This window comes from Rhinopithecus roxellana, chromosome 2 (assembly GCF_007565055.1).
Source record: "Rhinopithecus roxellana isolate Shanxi Qingling chromosome 2, ASM756505v1, whole genome shotgun sequence".
NCBI lineage: Eukaryota > Metazoa > Chordata > Mammalia > Primates > Cercopithecidae > Rhinopithecus > Rhinopithecus roxellana.
The window spans coordinates 145,406,229-145,422,511 of NC_044550.1; the positions used below are offsets into that span (position 1 = coordinate 145,406,229).

Genomic DNA, 16,283 nt, shown 5'->3' on the forward strand with positions numbered 1-16,283 from the left:
TGCGGGGAGTGTTTAGAGTGAGAAGAGATCTTCTAGTGTAAAATCCCCCACATGGGTGAGGGACAGGTAGAAGAGGAGCCTGCAAAGAAGACTTGAGAAGGAGTGGCTGGAGAAAAACCATACTATCTGGTGTCAGGAGAAGACAGTGTTTGAAGAGTAATAAACATTTCAAGACCATTTTTCCTTTAGTTAGATGTCTTTCACAGGGGAAGATTTTACAGGTTCCTTGAGAAACCTGTATATATTTTAATGGTTCCTTGTTTTCATTATTTTTCCTAAGCCTCATCCTCCCTTTGGGTTTACCTGTGCAATTTCTTCTCTTTCTTTTGTGGTGATGGAGAACTGCTGGGGTAAATATTGATTAAGAGTGATTTTATGCAATGAAAGAATGCAGAGTGTAATGAGTCCCTAAGTTCCAGAAATAAGCATGTTTATTAGAACATAGTTAAGGGAAAAGAAATAGGGATGAAATAATATAATTAAGGGTAAAATATGTTATAATGCTCTGCAGAGGTGAACATAGACAAAGGGGAAAATATTTAATATGGTTCCACCATTCAGAATCTTTCAAATTGAGATCCATGATTAAGTTTCTTTTTTCTCTGCTGACTGGAATAAAAATGTTAGTTTATTTTCTTATATTAGAAATGTATTGTTTATTGACAGTTATATTTTGGGCTCAATTTTTCAGTACTTGCTTAGGCCACATTAGACCTTGTTAGCCATCAGATAGAGAGCAAGTAATTGCTTGATTGAAAGGTAATTTGTATATTTAAGGATTTGAGATTAAGTTTTGAATAATTCAAATCACATGATGAAGTCAGGAACGGCTCATTAAGAAGCAGAGACTTGCTAAGGAATCCTTAAGTTTTTAAGGAGCATTCAGATGTGTTAAATTTTGGTAAAATTAGTTTTAATTTTGCTAATGACAGCAGATGTGTGGCAAACAGCCAGCGTTGGGTTTGAGCTTAAAACAAATGTCTAGAGATATTCATGGATAGAATGTTTGGTTACTGATTGAAATCATAAAGATTCTACTCCAGTGATGCAGTGTGAGTTTATTAAGTTGGTGCTATGTAAATTAAGTATTCATACATGTGTTTAAGCCGTTTACTAGCATTCTTGTTTGTGCTGTATAACACTATATATTTAGTAACATCTAGACAGTTTGTAGTGAGAAGAATATCCAGAAATACATAGCTTAGAGCAACTCATTTTATGTGATTTAGTTGAATAAATTTGAGCATTGTAGAAACTACCATTGTTTCTGAAATTTTTGACAGTAGCTATCAGTTGTTTGGACATTAGGTAAGTTTTGAAAATGTATTATTCTACCTTTTTCCCTTCACTCTTCTCTGCCCTGCTCTCTGTTTCCCAAAACTAAATTGTAAGAAATGGATATATAGATTCTACAGATAAAGATAGTTTAGAATTTGCTTGCTGTGTAGCCAGACAAAAATAAAATAATAATAATTTAACTTTTCAAGGTCAAATGTAGTTAGTAAATAGAAGTGTTTTTAAGCTTATCTTCAGTTTACCAGTATGACATCATAACCTACTTAGGATTTGACAAATACTTAAAGTCTTTTTAGATTTTCTGTACATGCTTTAGGTATCAAAACATTCTGTATTTTGGTCAAGTGCAGTGGCTCACACCTGCAATCTGGCACTTTGGGAGGCCAAGGTGAAGGATTCCTTGAGGTCAGGAGTTTGAGACCAGCCTGGGTAACATGGGGAGACACTGTCTCTACAAAAAATAATTATCCAGGTGTGTTGGCATGTGCTTGTAGTCCCAGCTACTCGGGAGATTGAGACGGGAGGATCACTTGAGCCCAACAGGTTGAGGCTGCAGTGAGCCCTAATTGTGCCACACTCCAGCCTGGGCGACACAGCAAGATCCTGTCTCAAAAAAAAAAGATAAAATAAGCACACACACAGTATTTAGTCATTTTCCAAGTGGTTTTCACTGCAAAACAATTGCCAAGAAATATACTAAGAATTACGTGTAAAATATTTTGCTTTTATTTCAAATAGGGCTTTGCTTTTGTTAGTGCTTAATATATTGGCATTTAATTGCTTCACATAAGCTTTGAAAGAGGTAACTCAATGGATAGGCAGAACTTCTGATCACAGTGGTATTGTGAATACATGCTTTGAGGCACCTGTTCTTCTAACCACTCATTTGAATAATAAAGTATAAAAAGAGAAAATTGAAGACACAGTTGGACTAAAAAAAGACATGTTATATCAAAGAAATGGAACAGAAGCTTCTGGACTCTGGGTCTGTAACCTGGAAGTGGCAGCTAGGAGTCTGGCTTGTTTGGAGTAATGTGCTACATGTGCTACGTGAATAGCAAGGTACTGGAGTCAGACTCACTATTTGAACTTATCCACCCACCCCCATAGAAGAAGGCTGAAAATAGCTAATTCCAGTTGCTACCCAAGACTGTGTCTTATAGGAGGCTGTAGGTCTAGGGAGGCAAGGAGAAGACCAATGTACTAGTCCATTCTCCTGCTGCTATGAAGAAATACCTGAGCCTGGGTGATTTATGAAGAAAAGAGGTTTAATTGACTCACAGTTCCACGTGACTGGGGAGGCCTCAGGAAACTTAAAATCATGGCAGAAGGCACCTCTTCACAGGCTGGCAGGAAGGAGAATGAGTGCAAATGGGAAATGCAAGACACTTAGAAAACCATCAGATCTCATGAGATTCACTCACTATCATGAGAACAGCATGGGAGAAATTGCCACATGATCGGATTACCTCCTCCTGGTCCTGCCCTTCACACATGGGGATTATGGGGATTATAATTCAAGGTGAGATTTGGATGGGGACACAGAGCCAAACCATATGAACCAGGAACTGAAACCTGCTGTTTCCTGGCTTAGAGACTGGCTTGAGGGGAAGGAATTTCAAACTGGCAATGTGAGATCAAACTGGCAATATGAGTTCTGCATAGAGGTATTAGACTGAACTCTGAGCACAAGAATGTGAAGAGGAGAATGAAGGATATACCCTGTATTCAGGGTAAGATGGTGAACTCTGAAATTTCAAAGTACATGAAGAATCCTAATGCTACGAAAGCCAACAGAATCAACAAATGTGAATTAATTCCAGATGAAGCTAAAATAACAGCTTCAATTGCTTTAAAATAAGTTTAATGTTCTCAAAAGGTTAAATGAAGGACTCATAATCATTAAAAATGACAGGGAGTTTTGAAACACAAACTTGCAGAAATAAAACCAGAGCAAATAATTAGGAAAAGGAGACAATTAAAAATCTTAGAAATGAAAGCGTAGCCACTGAAGTAAAAATGTAGTAAACTAAATAGTCATTGTCAGTAGGAAAGTTAGCAAATTGAAATTCAGTCTGAAGGCACATAGGAAGGCAAAAAGATTTTCCAAAAATTGAAAGCATTTAAGAGCATGCAGCTCTAGCCTACATTTAATAGGTAGAGAAATGGCGAGGAATCGATATATGAAGAGATAATGGATTAGAATGTTTTAGAATTTGAGAAAAACAGGAATTCTCAGATCAAAAATATGTTTTGAGTACCAAGCAGGATAAATAAAAAGAAATCCACCCCAGACACTTTGTAGAGAAACCACAGATTTAAAAACCAAAACACGAAACAACCCAACTTAAAAGCTGACAAAGAGAAAAATCAGAATACTATCAGCCTAATTGTTGTTCTACTGAGGTAGACTTTTTACCTGCAAAAATATGCAGAAAGCAAAGATGGGGGAGTGATTTGGAGTAATATCCAGGAAAGAGTAAGAGGAAAAAATGAATGCTACTCTAGAATTTTATAGTGATCTAAATAATCCTTATAAAGTGAAGGTAAAAATAGGAATGTTATCATACATATAAAGATGAATGTCATTTTAAAAAAAACTTATTTTCTAAAATTTTGGGAGGTACATAATAGGTGTATATATGGAGTACATGAGCTGTTTTGATACAGGCATGCAATGTGAAAGAAACACATGATGGAGAATGGGGTATCCATCCCCTCAAGCATTTATCCTTTGATTTATAAACCAATTACATTCTGTAAGTTATTTTAAAATATGCAATTAAGTTATTGCTGACTATAGTCACCCTAATGTACTATCAAATAGTAAGTCTTACTCTATTTTTTTAATCTGTTAACCATCTTCATCTCCCAAAGATTAGAGTCATTTTACTAATCAACCCCTCCACATTAAAAAACAAACAAGCAAACAAACAAACAAAAACTCTTAAAGCATGTACTCCTGCAAGATGCAGAAGAAACCCTGAGTTACAGAAGGGATGAGATATCCAACAGACAACGATGAACAAGAAATGGATAAAATGTCCTGGTAAAACTATTGATAATAAAACAGTAAACTTTCTTTTAATATTAAATGCTAAAACTATAATCAACCAGGCTCAGTGGCTGAGGTACTATAACCAGGCTCAGTAACTCAGGCCTGTACTCCCAGCACTTTGAGAAGCTGAGGTGGGAGGATCGCTTGAGCCCAGGAGTTTGAGACCAGGCTGGGCAACATAGTGAGACCTCATCTCTACAAAAAATTTAAAAATTAGCTTGGTGTGATAGTGTTCACCTCTTGTCCCAGCTACTAGAGAAGCTAAGGTGGGATCACTTGAGCCCAGGAGTTGGAGATGGCAGTGAGCTATGATCTCGCCACTGCACTACAGCCTGAGTGACATAGCAATATCCTGACCCTTAAAAAAATAATAATAATAGTATGATGGAAGACATTTAGATCACTATGAAATTCTAGAGAAACATTTATTTTTCCTCTTACTCTTTCCCAGGTATTATTCCAAATCACCCCCTACCCACCTTTGCTTTCTGGGCAACAAGAAAAAACTGTGGAGGAATTATATTACCTGACTTCAAATTGTACTACAGGGCTTTAATAATCTAAACAGCATAGGTTTAGGTTACTAACCCTAAATCCTTTGTGCTGTTTTACTGGCATAGAGACAAACACATAAACCGATGGAACAGAATATGGAGCCCATAAGTGAATCCATAGATACACAGTGAACTCATTTTCGACAGATGTGCCAGAAACATACATTGGGGAAAGGAGTGTCTGTTCAACAAATGATGCTGGGGAAAATTGGATATCCATATGCAGAAGCATGAAACTAGACCCCTTCTCTCGCCATATACAAAATCAAATAAAAATGGATTAAAACTGAAATCTAAGACCTTGAATGATGAAACTACTTAAAGAAAACATTGGGGGAAACTCTCCAGGACACTGGGCTGGGCAAAGATTTCTTGAGTTAGATCCCACAAGCAAAGGCAACCAGAGCAAAAATGGGCAAATGGGGTCACATCAAGTTAAAAGGCTTCTGCACAGCAAAGGCAACAGTCAACAAAATGAAGAGACAACCCACAAAATGGGAGAAAATATTTGTAAACTGTCAATCTCACCAGAATATATAAGGAACTTAAATAACTCTAGGGGGAAAAAAATCTAATAATCTGATTAAAATGTGGGCAAAAGATCTCAAGAGACGTTTTCAAAAGAAAATATGCAAGTGGCAAAAAGGTATATGAAAAAGTGCTCAACATCACTGATCATCAGAGAAGTGCAAATCAAAACAATAATGAGATATCATCTCACTCCGGTTCAAAGGGCTTTTATCCAAAAGACAGGCAATAACAAATGCTGGTGAGGAAGTGGAGACAAGAGAACTCTTGTACATTATTGGTGGGAATGTAAATTAGTACAGCTACTATGAAGACCAATTTGGAGGACCCTCAAAAAACCAAAAATAGAACTACCAGCAATTCCACTACTAGGTATATTCCTAAAAGAAAGGAAATCATACAAAAAATTAGCCGGGTGTGGTGGCACATGCCTGTAGTCCCACCTACTAAGGAGGCTGAGACAGGAGAATCGCTTGAACCCAGGAGGTGGAGGTTGCGGTGAGCTGAGATCGTGCCACTGCACTCCAGCCTGGCGACAGAGTGAGACTCCCTCTCAAAAAAAAAAAAAAAGGAAATCGGCATATCAGAAGAGCTATCTGCATTCCCATGTTTATTGCAGCACTGTTCACAATAGCCAAGATTTGGAAGCAAACTAAGTGTCCATCAGCAAATGAATGGATAAGGAAAATGTAGTCTATGTATACAATGGAGTATTATTTAGGCATGAAAAAGAGTAAGATCCTGTCATTTGCAGCAATACGGATGGAACTGGAGGTTGTTACCTTAAGTGAAATAAGGCAGGCACAGAAAGGAAAAGGGCATGTTCTCACTTATTTGTGGAGCTAAAATTAAAACAAGTAAATTCATGGAGAGAGAGAGAAGAATGATGGCAACTAGGGACTGGGAAAAATAGTGGGAGGTGGAGAGTGAGGATGGTTAATGGGTACAAAACTACAATTAGATAGAATGAATAAGATCTAGTGTTTGATAGCACAACAGGGTCACTGCAGTCAGCAATAATTTATTGTACATTTAAAAACAACTAAAAGTATAATTGAGTTGTTTGTAACACAAAAGATAAATATTTGAGGTGATCGATGCCCCATTTACCCTGATGTGATTATTACACTTTGTATGCCTGTTTCAAAATACCTCATGTACCCCATAAGTATATAAACCTACTATGTACCCATAAAAATTAAAAATAAAAAAATTAAAATATAAAAGCAAATGTAACCAAAAACCCAACAAATTAATAATAAAAAGTTTTTTTTAAAGAAAAATAATGTTAAACAATAGAAATATAGTCTTGGAAATTCTAAATAGCAATTGGGAGGACAATATAGAAAACTTTTTCAATCTAAGAGATGGCAGGAAAAGCGAAATAAAAATAAAAGCAAAGAAAACAAAATGGTAAACTGAAAACAATAAGATGTCAGAAGTACAAATGTACCACAGTTAAGTAGTCAGACTTAGTGGTGTTCCATATCATTTAAATGAACTCATAATCTACATATGTGGAATTAGTTAATTTCTGTTTCATTCCATGTTTTCAGAGACTTATATTCTGAGTCCCCTACTATCTCATCTGCTCAAGGACTTTGCTTTTGGGATTATTCTGTTAGCCTACTTTATATTTTCTTCATGGTTATTGCATCATTCCCATCTCTATGTAAAATGCAGTCAACCTTTCCTTGATTGATTCTCTTTTTCAGCTCCTGCTGAAAGTCCAAATACTGCTTCCATTTAATCTCCTATTTTCTCCTCAACTACTGTGTCCATTCCCATTCTTGTCCAGAAACTGCTGTTTTCAGGAGGTTCCAGTGATCTGCATGTTGGTAATCCATTATCTACTCCTTCTTTACCCCCTAGAAAAATACACAAATACCTACACATAAAATTAAATATTGTTCTAAACACAGGCAATACAGGAAAGTGGTTAAGAGTATAGAGTAATCAAAATAACTGTACCTCCATGTTTAAAATACTAGCTGTGTGACTATGGGAGAATTTACAAAACCTTTCTATCCCGCAGTTTCCTCATAATAAGGAAAACTGGCTCTGTGACTTTGGGGGAAGTTATAATAATCTCTGTGTCTCAGTTTCCTCATAAGATGAAGATAATAGTATTTTCACTCAGAGCAATTTTGGGACAATTAAATGAAATAATTTGTAAAGTGCATAGGACAGTACATGGCACATGTTAAATACTTAGTAAATGTAGCCACTCTTCATAAACTCTGAAATATTAATTGAATGAGGATATAAATATAATGGAAACTGTTTTAAGGGTGAGACTTTTACAATGTATTTGATACATACAAAAGGATATTATAATGCATATATGTTAAAAAACATAAAATCAAACCTTGGAATTTACTACTCAAGCTAAGAACTTCACTGTCTTGATCACATCCTCACATCTCCATTTGTCCTATGTATCCATGTGAAAAAAAAGGAAATAGCTTTGTACATTTGTATATAGCCCTGATTGTTTATTTTTGCTTGTTTGTGAACTTCATTGTGATAGCTTATTGTATGTGTTCTTTTGTGATTTACTTCTTTCATTAAATTTAGTTGCTAAGATTTATCTTATTGGTGTGTGTGTCTGGTTCATTAATTTTCTTGGAGATAATTATAGCACATACTGCTCAGGGATGTTGTATAAGTTAAATGAGTTGATACATGCTTAGATTAGTACTTAGCACACAGTAAAAGCTCAGAGAAAGATGGCCATTATTATGTTTGTTATTATTCATTGCTGTATGAAATGTTGTATGAATATAACATGTTCTATCTCTCTATCTATCTATCTATTATTTTGCTAATGGGCAGTACTCTGAACACTCACGTACCTCTGTCCTTGTGCCCTCGTGCAAGAGTTCCTTGAAGCCAAATATATTGACCTAGAAGAATTGCTGGGTCATAATTTATGCCTGTGTTCAACTATAGTAGATAATGCCTACTTGTTTACCAAGGTATTGTGCCCGTTTATATTTCCACCAGCAGTGTATGCGTTTTCATTGTGCCATACCCTTGCCAATATTAGATATTGTCATATTTTCCTTTTTCTTGATCTGATGGTTATAAAATAGCATCTTGTGATTTCATTTGGACTCTATTAAATGATGAGGCAGACATTTTTTCAAATGTTTATTGGTTATTTGTATATCCTTTTCTCTGCAAGATTGTCCTTCCTATTTTTTTCTAATGGATTGTCATTTTCTTGATCTAGAGGACTTATTTAAATATTCTTGATTACTTTTGTTGATTCTGTTTGTTGGAAATATCTTCTCTCAGTTTGAGGCCTTTCTTTTTTCTGTTTTTTATGGGATTATTTAATAAAGTTTTTCTGAGTTTTAATTTAGCAGAAATTTATCCAGTTTTTCTTGTGTTGTTTATATCTTGTTTAAGAAATCTTTCTGTACCATAAAAGTTTTCTATATTGTCTACTATGAGGCATGTAAATACCTTAACATTTAAATAATTAATTAATCTACCTGTAATTGTTTTTTCTTTATGGGGGGAAGTAGATTCAAATTTTTCTTATTTAATGCATTTTTTTGTAGGTATAGGGTTGTAGAGTTGTCCCAGTCCCACTTGATAATCCTTCTTTATTCATTGAATGGTATCTCTGTACAGTTTTAAATGGAAGAACTGCGCATTCTTTTGTTCCTTAATTTAAAAATGCATTTAAACGTTCACCATTAAAGACAATGTTTGTTGTAGGTTTGTTTTACCCTTTAAATTCCTTTTTGTCCTAATTTTCTTTTTTTTTTTTTTTGAGACAGGAGTCTCGCTCTGTCGCCCGGGCTGGAGTGCAGTGACCGGATCTCAGCTCACTGCAAGCTCCGCCTCCCGGGTTCACGCCATTCTCCTGCCTTCCCGAGTAGCTGGGACTACAGGCGCCCGCCACCTCGCCCGGCTAGTTTTTTGTATTTTTTAGTAGAGATGGGGTTTCACCGTGTTAGCCAGGATGGTCTCGATCTCCTGACCTCGTGATCCACCCGTCTCGGCCTCCCAAAGTGCTGGAATTACAGGCTTGAGCCACCGCGCCCGGCCATTTTTGTCCTAATTTTCTAAAAGCGTTTGAGATTTGCATGGATGTTGAATTGTATTAAATGCTTTTTCTTTAGCTTCTGAAATGATTGTACAGTTCTCTTTAATCTGCTAATGAGATAAATAGCTATTGTAATGTTTAACTACTCTTACATTCTTAAGATGAATCCAACATGGTCTATGATACGTTGTCGTTTTTATGCATTGCTATATTACATTGGCTAATATTAATTAAGTTTATAGATTTGTGTGAAAGCAGTTGTTCAGTGTAAACTTGTTTTAATAAACTTTACAGCAGAAGATATAGGTGCAGAACTCAAAGCTCCACTTAAGCAAGAACCTCTCCAAGTAAGAGGTAAATATATTTTATCCTATTTTTTATTACAGAAATGTTTTGAATTAAATATATAACATTGGTTTATGTAGAGGTCTTCATAGTTATATTATTCTAAGAGTATAGTTTATTTTTGCTTTTATTTAAATAGATTGACCATAAGGATTTATTCTCTTACATATTAAAGTAATTTTCCATTAAATTTATTTTGCATTTTTGTCACAAATTTTTTCAAAAGCCCAAAGAAAGGAATAATGGCAAATAAGAATCATCAATTGCATTATCAGTTTTAGAAGAGTAATGCAATTAAAGAACAAGAGGCCCACACCTTTCAGCTACTGCTTATTCAAATCCAGGTAGAGTTTGGCCGTTCTTGTCTGACTTTCTTTTCTGGGAGAAATTGAAGGAATTCCCATTTGTAGCTCTTTTCTGTTTAACAGGCTATGGTTCTCATCTCCAAAGCAGCTGTTTCATGGAGGCAGCAACTCTATCATTAATAGCACTGTGGCTTTGGCATCAGACAAAACTGGACTAAATTTGTGACTCCAGTTCTTACCAGCTGGCTGACCTTGGGCAATTTACTTGACTTCTCTGAGGCTTAGTTTTCTCCCCTATAATGTGGTGCTTGAAAATGAGACTTCTTTTCTAGGGTAACTTTGATTAACACATGGTAGACAGTCAATTAACTAATGTTGTTATAGCAGCCATGATTATCATTATCATCCTCATCTTCATCATTAATAACCTGGGCCAGGATTTTTTACCTATTTGGAAGACATTTAAAATAAAAAAACTTTTTTTAAATGTAAAAGGCAGTTTAGAGACCTGAAACTCATGCAGAAAAAAAAAAAATCTGTATTTCCTTTATGTATTTTTTTCAGATAAGGTTTTGATTTTTTTATTGAACTTTATTTCTGAAATATTCTTATTACCCAATGTTTGTGCATTTAATGTAAGTATGTATTATTTTAGGAGTCTTTTTACCCACTGTAGTGATAGGTAATCTTAGGCTGAATTTGCTCTTTCAACTTGGAAGTAGAACAGAAAATTGTGAAATAATAAATGTGAGAATAGAACATGAAGTGAATAGGTGACAATTTGAAATAGAACACATGAGTTTGTTATTTTGCTCTTGCACTTAAGGTATTTGCTTATTTATCTGTATCATTTGACCAAAAGTCTCACCTTATAATGATTTATTAACATAGACCAATGTTCTGTAATTTTTAACTCACAGACTATAATTGATGCCAAACTGGTATTGGTGTTGGTGTCGCTGGCCTTTTTATGAGCAGTTTGATAATTGACAATAGAAAACAATTTATTAGAAGGCAATATTTAACTTATAATCTGTAATGAATTTTTTTGTAATTTTTAACTGATGAAATTATTCCATCCTTTTCTTTAGTTGTATTACATTATGTGAAATGGTCTAGTGACTTTAAACTTTTATGACTGCAACCCACGTAAGAAATACTAATTAGCAACTAGTATACATGTAAATTAGTATATGTAAATGAAACAAAGGTTTTCACAAAAAAGTACTTATATGTAGTAGTCTTTAATTACTTTATAGTTCTGCTTTGTATGAAATGCTGATTTCACCTCACAATTTGAAAAGCACTCAACTACTCTGTAATTTTTTTTTTTTTTTGGACAGAGTCTGACTTTGTAGCCTAGGCTGGAGTACAGTGGCATGATCTGTCTCACTGCCACCTCTGCCTTCCAGGTTCAAGTGATTCTCATGCCTCAGCCTCCTGAGAAGCTGGGATTACAGGCACCTACCACCACACCTGGCCAATTTTTGTATTTTTTTAGTAGAGACAGAGTTTCACCATGTTGGCCAGGCTGGTCTCAAACTCCTGATCTCAAGTCATCCACCTGCCTCAGCCTCCCAATACTCTGTAATTTTTTATCGAAACTTCAGTTCATTTTCATTTAGACTCTAAGCAATTTAAATTTTACTAATATTATTTAGACAGACCAGTAATACCTATTCAAGGTGTTCTTTAGGCAGAGGTTGACATTTTGGCATCAGTTATAGATGATCTATAGAGACAAAAACTAGATGGCTACAAATGCAATTTCATCCTATTCTGCACTTGGGTAATTTTTTCTCTGATGTCATTCAGTGAAAAAGATCAGTTTTCTGTGAAATTACCTTCGTGAAGCCTCTTAAATATCAGCCTATATTCATCTTCACATGTGATTTTCAGTGTGCATATTTATTATGTTTTCCTCTTTTTTGTTTAGTTAAAGCAGTCCTTAAGAAAAGGGAGTATGGATCAAAGTACACTCAGAATAATTTCATCACTGGAGTCAGAGCAATAAATGAGTTCTGCCTCAAATCCAGGTAATTTAAAAAAAAATGTAGCCATGTGCCATATCTAAATAATCTAAATAACTTTTCCTTTATTAGAGTGTGTTACCTGCTACCATCCATATATGGAACATTTGCTACTGGCTCCTTAAAATGAAGAAATATTTTTATTCAGTCAAAAATGTTAAAAATTATTAGCAAACTAAACTGAATCCTGCCCCAGCATTAGCAATTCTAGTCTTTCTTAGTTTCTTAAACCCACAATGGTAAGTTCTTCAAAACCTCTCCATAGGAGTTAAATTTTAAGTCATTGGTATGTGACAGAATTCTCAGTAAGATTATTTGCATATTTGTATGTTTGACTTTTTTGGTTTTTTGGCCAGCAGAGTTGAGTACTTAATTTAGAGTTAAATTTATATTCATGCTCCCAACTGTGGTTTCTGTTGAATATAAATTATTTTTACTACTTTCCAATATCTGTTATTATTAATTTCTCATATTTATATTTATTGAAATTATGTTAGTCACAGATTTAAACTTTTCTCCTTCCTTTGTGTGCCAGTTAAAGAAATCAGATGATCTTTTCTTCAGTCTTCCTCATTGTCACAGCCACTTTGGTATATATCAAGAAATAGGTATTCCTATAATTTTTAACTTCTATAACTATTACATCAACAACCAATTATAATCTTGATTTAGTTCTCACAAAAATTTTGTGAATTAAGTGGATTAGGCATTGCTGTCTCCACTTTAGTAGGCCAGGATGAACATAATATAAGATGTTAGTGATTGACCCAGCTCATTTAAGTGAGTCAGTGACAGGGAGAACTAGAATATGTATCTTTTGAAAGCTGATCCATACATTTTTACTAACATGTGATGGCTATTGATGTTTTTTAAATCTAGGTTTAATTTCTAGAACTTGATAACATGACATAGTCACAGACTTTTTATTTATAGCTTATTTCATTGCTTTTACAAAATTTCTGTAGGAAGATCCATGATTAAATATAGAATGACTATTTAGCAGTGACTTGATGAATATGTAAGCCTTTCAGAATTTAAGAAAGGAAAGGAAAATAAATAACATGTAATTGACATATACTCTTTATGACTTCATACCTTTGAATAGATATTACCACTTAGTATTAATCTACATATAAACCAATAATGACTGTAAATTTTTAACTTACATTCTTAAGTAGAGGGATGATATTCTAATCCATGTTCTTTCTTCTTCTTTTTTTTTTTTTTTAAAGACAGGGTCTCACTCTGTTGCCCAGGCTGGAGTGCAGTGGCACAGTCGTGGCTCACTGCAGCCTCTACCTCCTTACGCTCCAGTGATTCTCTGACCTCAGCCTCCCGAGTAGCTGGGACTACGGCTGTGTGCCACCACACCTGGCTAATTTTTGTATTTTTTGTAGAGACGGGGTTTTGCAGGTTGCACAGGCTAGTCTCGAACTCCTGACATCAAGTGATCCACCCACCTCAGCCTCCCAAAGTGCTGGGATCACAGGTGTGAGCTACCACACCTTGCCTATTTTTCACTTTTTTTTTGAGACGGAGTCTTTTTTTTTTTTTTTTTTTTTTTTTAATTGAGACGGAGTCTCGCTCTGTCGCCCAGGCTGGAGTGCAGTGGCCGGATCTCAGCTCACTGCAAGCTCCGCCTCCTGGGTTTACACCATTCTCCTGCCTCAGCCTCCCAAGTAGCTGGGACTACAGGCGCCCGCCACCTCGCCCGGCTAGTTTTTTGTATTTTTAGTAGAGACGGGGTTTCACCATATTAGCCGGGATGGTCTCGATCTCCTGACCTCGTGATCCGCCCGTCTCGGCCTCCCAAAGTGCTGGGATTACAGGCTTGAGCCACCGCGCCCGGCCGAGACGGAGTCTTGCTTTGTCTCCAGGCTGAAGTACAGTGGCATGATCTTGGCTCACTGTAACCTCTGCCTCCTGGATTCAAGCTATTCTCCTGCCTCAGCCTCCTGAGTAGCTGGGACTACAGGCAGGCACCACTACACCCAGCTAATTTTTGTATTTTTTTTTAGTGGAGACGGGGTTTCACCATGTTGAGCAGGCTGATCTCGAACTCCTGACCTCAGGTGATCCACCTGCTTCGGCTTCCCAAAGTGCTGGGAATGAGCCCCCATGCATTACCTAACTTTTCACTTTTTTTCCCATATATTAGAGATGGCAGTGGTGTGCCCATAGCAGATAAAAATATAAGCATTGGTGAGGGAATTGAATCTCTACATATTATATTGTGGTGTCTACACTGAGCATCAAGAGTAATTTTTTTTCACTGTCTCTAGAATATTTTTTGTATACAAAATGTCATGTTTAAACTGATCTTTAAAAGCCATTCACATCTATATTCCTCTAAGATGGGGATCAGTGTTGTTGCTTTTATCTGCCCGTAGTAATCCTCTTTAAGTATATAAACTATATGCACTTTGTCTGAATGAATTCAACATGTTTCTTTCTCTAGTGATCTAGAACAACTTCGAAAAATCAGACGACGAAGTCCCCATGAAGATACTGAGTCTTTTACTGTATACTTGAGATCAGATGTGGAGGCAAAGTAAGAACATAGTTCTTTCAGAATAAAAGTGCAAGCCAAATTTTGGATTAATAAAAATAGATTTTAGACAGATCCAGAATGTTTTAAATGACTTTTTAAAAACAATAGTTTTGTATTTGCAAATTTGTATATTTGTGAGTTACTAATATGTACTCATTAACTAAATATATGTCATAATGTGTAAGAAAATTTGCTGTTGAATTTACTCTAATTCTTTAGATTTCATTTGGAAAAGTTCCTTAAGTTCTTTATGTTTCTCTGAAAGCATCTTATGCTTTGTTTTAAGATTCTCATTAGAGAATTTAGATTTAAATGTGATGTCAATAAGGTCATTAAAATTGTTCCTTGTGGTGACCATGTGTGTATGACAGATCTTTGGAAGTTTGGGGAAGCCCTGAAGCTCTTGCCAGAGAGAAAAAATTGCGTAAGGAAGCAGAAATAGAATACAGAGAAAGTAAGTATATTCAATTTAAAGTCAAGTTAATTGAAAAGTAACTTGTAGGTGAGAACTGTGCCTGTAAGAACTCTCTAGTGCTAGCATACCTGTTGGCCTAGGCTCTGTTGCTTCCAGCAAATACTAGTTTCCGTTTTGGGATTCAATTATTTCACAAAAACAGGAACTGTGTTTTTGTTTTCTCCTATATAGCTTTTTGAAGATGATGAGAGGAAGAGAAGCTACAGTTTATCATTTTTATAAGGCATATAACTATCAGAACTTATCATCTGGTTTGAAGATTATACTTGTTATAAAAGTGATAGAATAGGAAGTAATTGCTGTATTAGTCTGTTTTCACACTACTACAAAGATACTACCCAAGACTGGGTAGTTTATAAACAAAGGAGATTTAACTGACTCACAGTTCCACATAACTGGAGAGGCCTCAGGAAGCTTACAATCATGGCGCAAGGAGAAGCAGGCACGTCTTAACATGGTGTCAGGCGAGAGACAGCTTATGTGTAAGAGGAACCGTCAAACACTTATAAAACCATCACATCTCGAGAACTAAGTATCGCAAGAACAGTATGGGGGAGACCGTCCCCATGATCCAGTCACTTCCCACCATGTCCTGTCCTCAGTACGTGGTGATTATGGCTATTATAATTCGAGATGAGACTTGGGTGTGGACACAGAGCCATATCATAGCAATTGCTTTTTTACAGAAAGGTCTATTAACTCAGCTACATTAATTAATTCAGCAGGTATTTATCCAGTACCCACTATGAACAAGAAGCTGTACTTGGTGTTTGAAATGTATATGCAAGTAAGACTCTTAGGAGCCAGGTGTGGTGGCACATGTCTGTAGTCCCAGCTACTTGCCTGTAATCCCAGCTACTCAGGAGGCTGAGGTGGGGGGATCACTTGAGCCCAGGAGTTTGAGACCACCCTGGGCAACAAAGACATAAATGGGATGATACCATACATATTGTTGTACATCTTGCTCTTTATAGATACTGGTGTAATCATAACTGTTTTCCATATCTACATATAGAAATATACCTCATTCTTTTCAACAGTTGTATAGTACCCCATTGTATGGATGTAGCAAGATTTATGT

The 16,283-nt window shown here is 35.9% G+C and overlaps 1 protein-coding gene across 1 annotated transcript in view; it reads left to right on the top strand.

The window, feature by feature from the left end:
• Positions 1 to 16,283, top strand: part of SLC30A9 (solute carrier family 30 member 9) — a 106,614-nt gene that overhangs the window by 19,498 nt on the left and 70,833 nt on the right. Inside the window, exons 3-6 of the mRNA XM_010384874.2 lie at positions 9,791 to 9,850; positions 12,083 to 12,182; positions 14,635 to 14,727; positions 15,099 to 15,181. Of these exons, the coding sequence (XP_010383176.1) occupies positions 9,791 to 9,850; positions 12,083 to 12,182; positions 14,635 to 14,727; positions 15,099 to 15,181 (336 nt within the window). The remainder of the gene's footprint in view (positions 1 to 9,790; positions 9,851 to 12,082; positions 12,183 to 14,634; positions 14,728 to 15,098; positions 15,182 to 16,283) is intronic.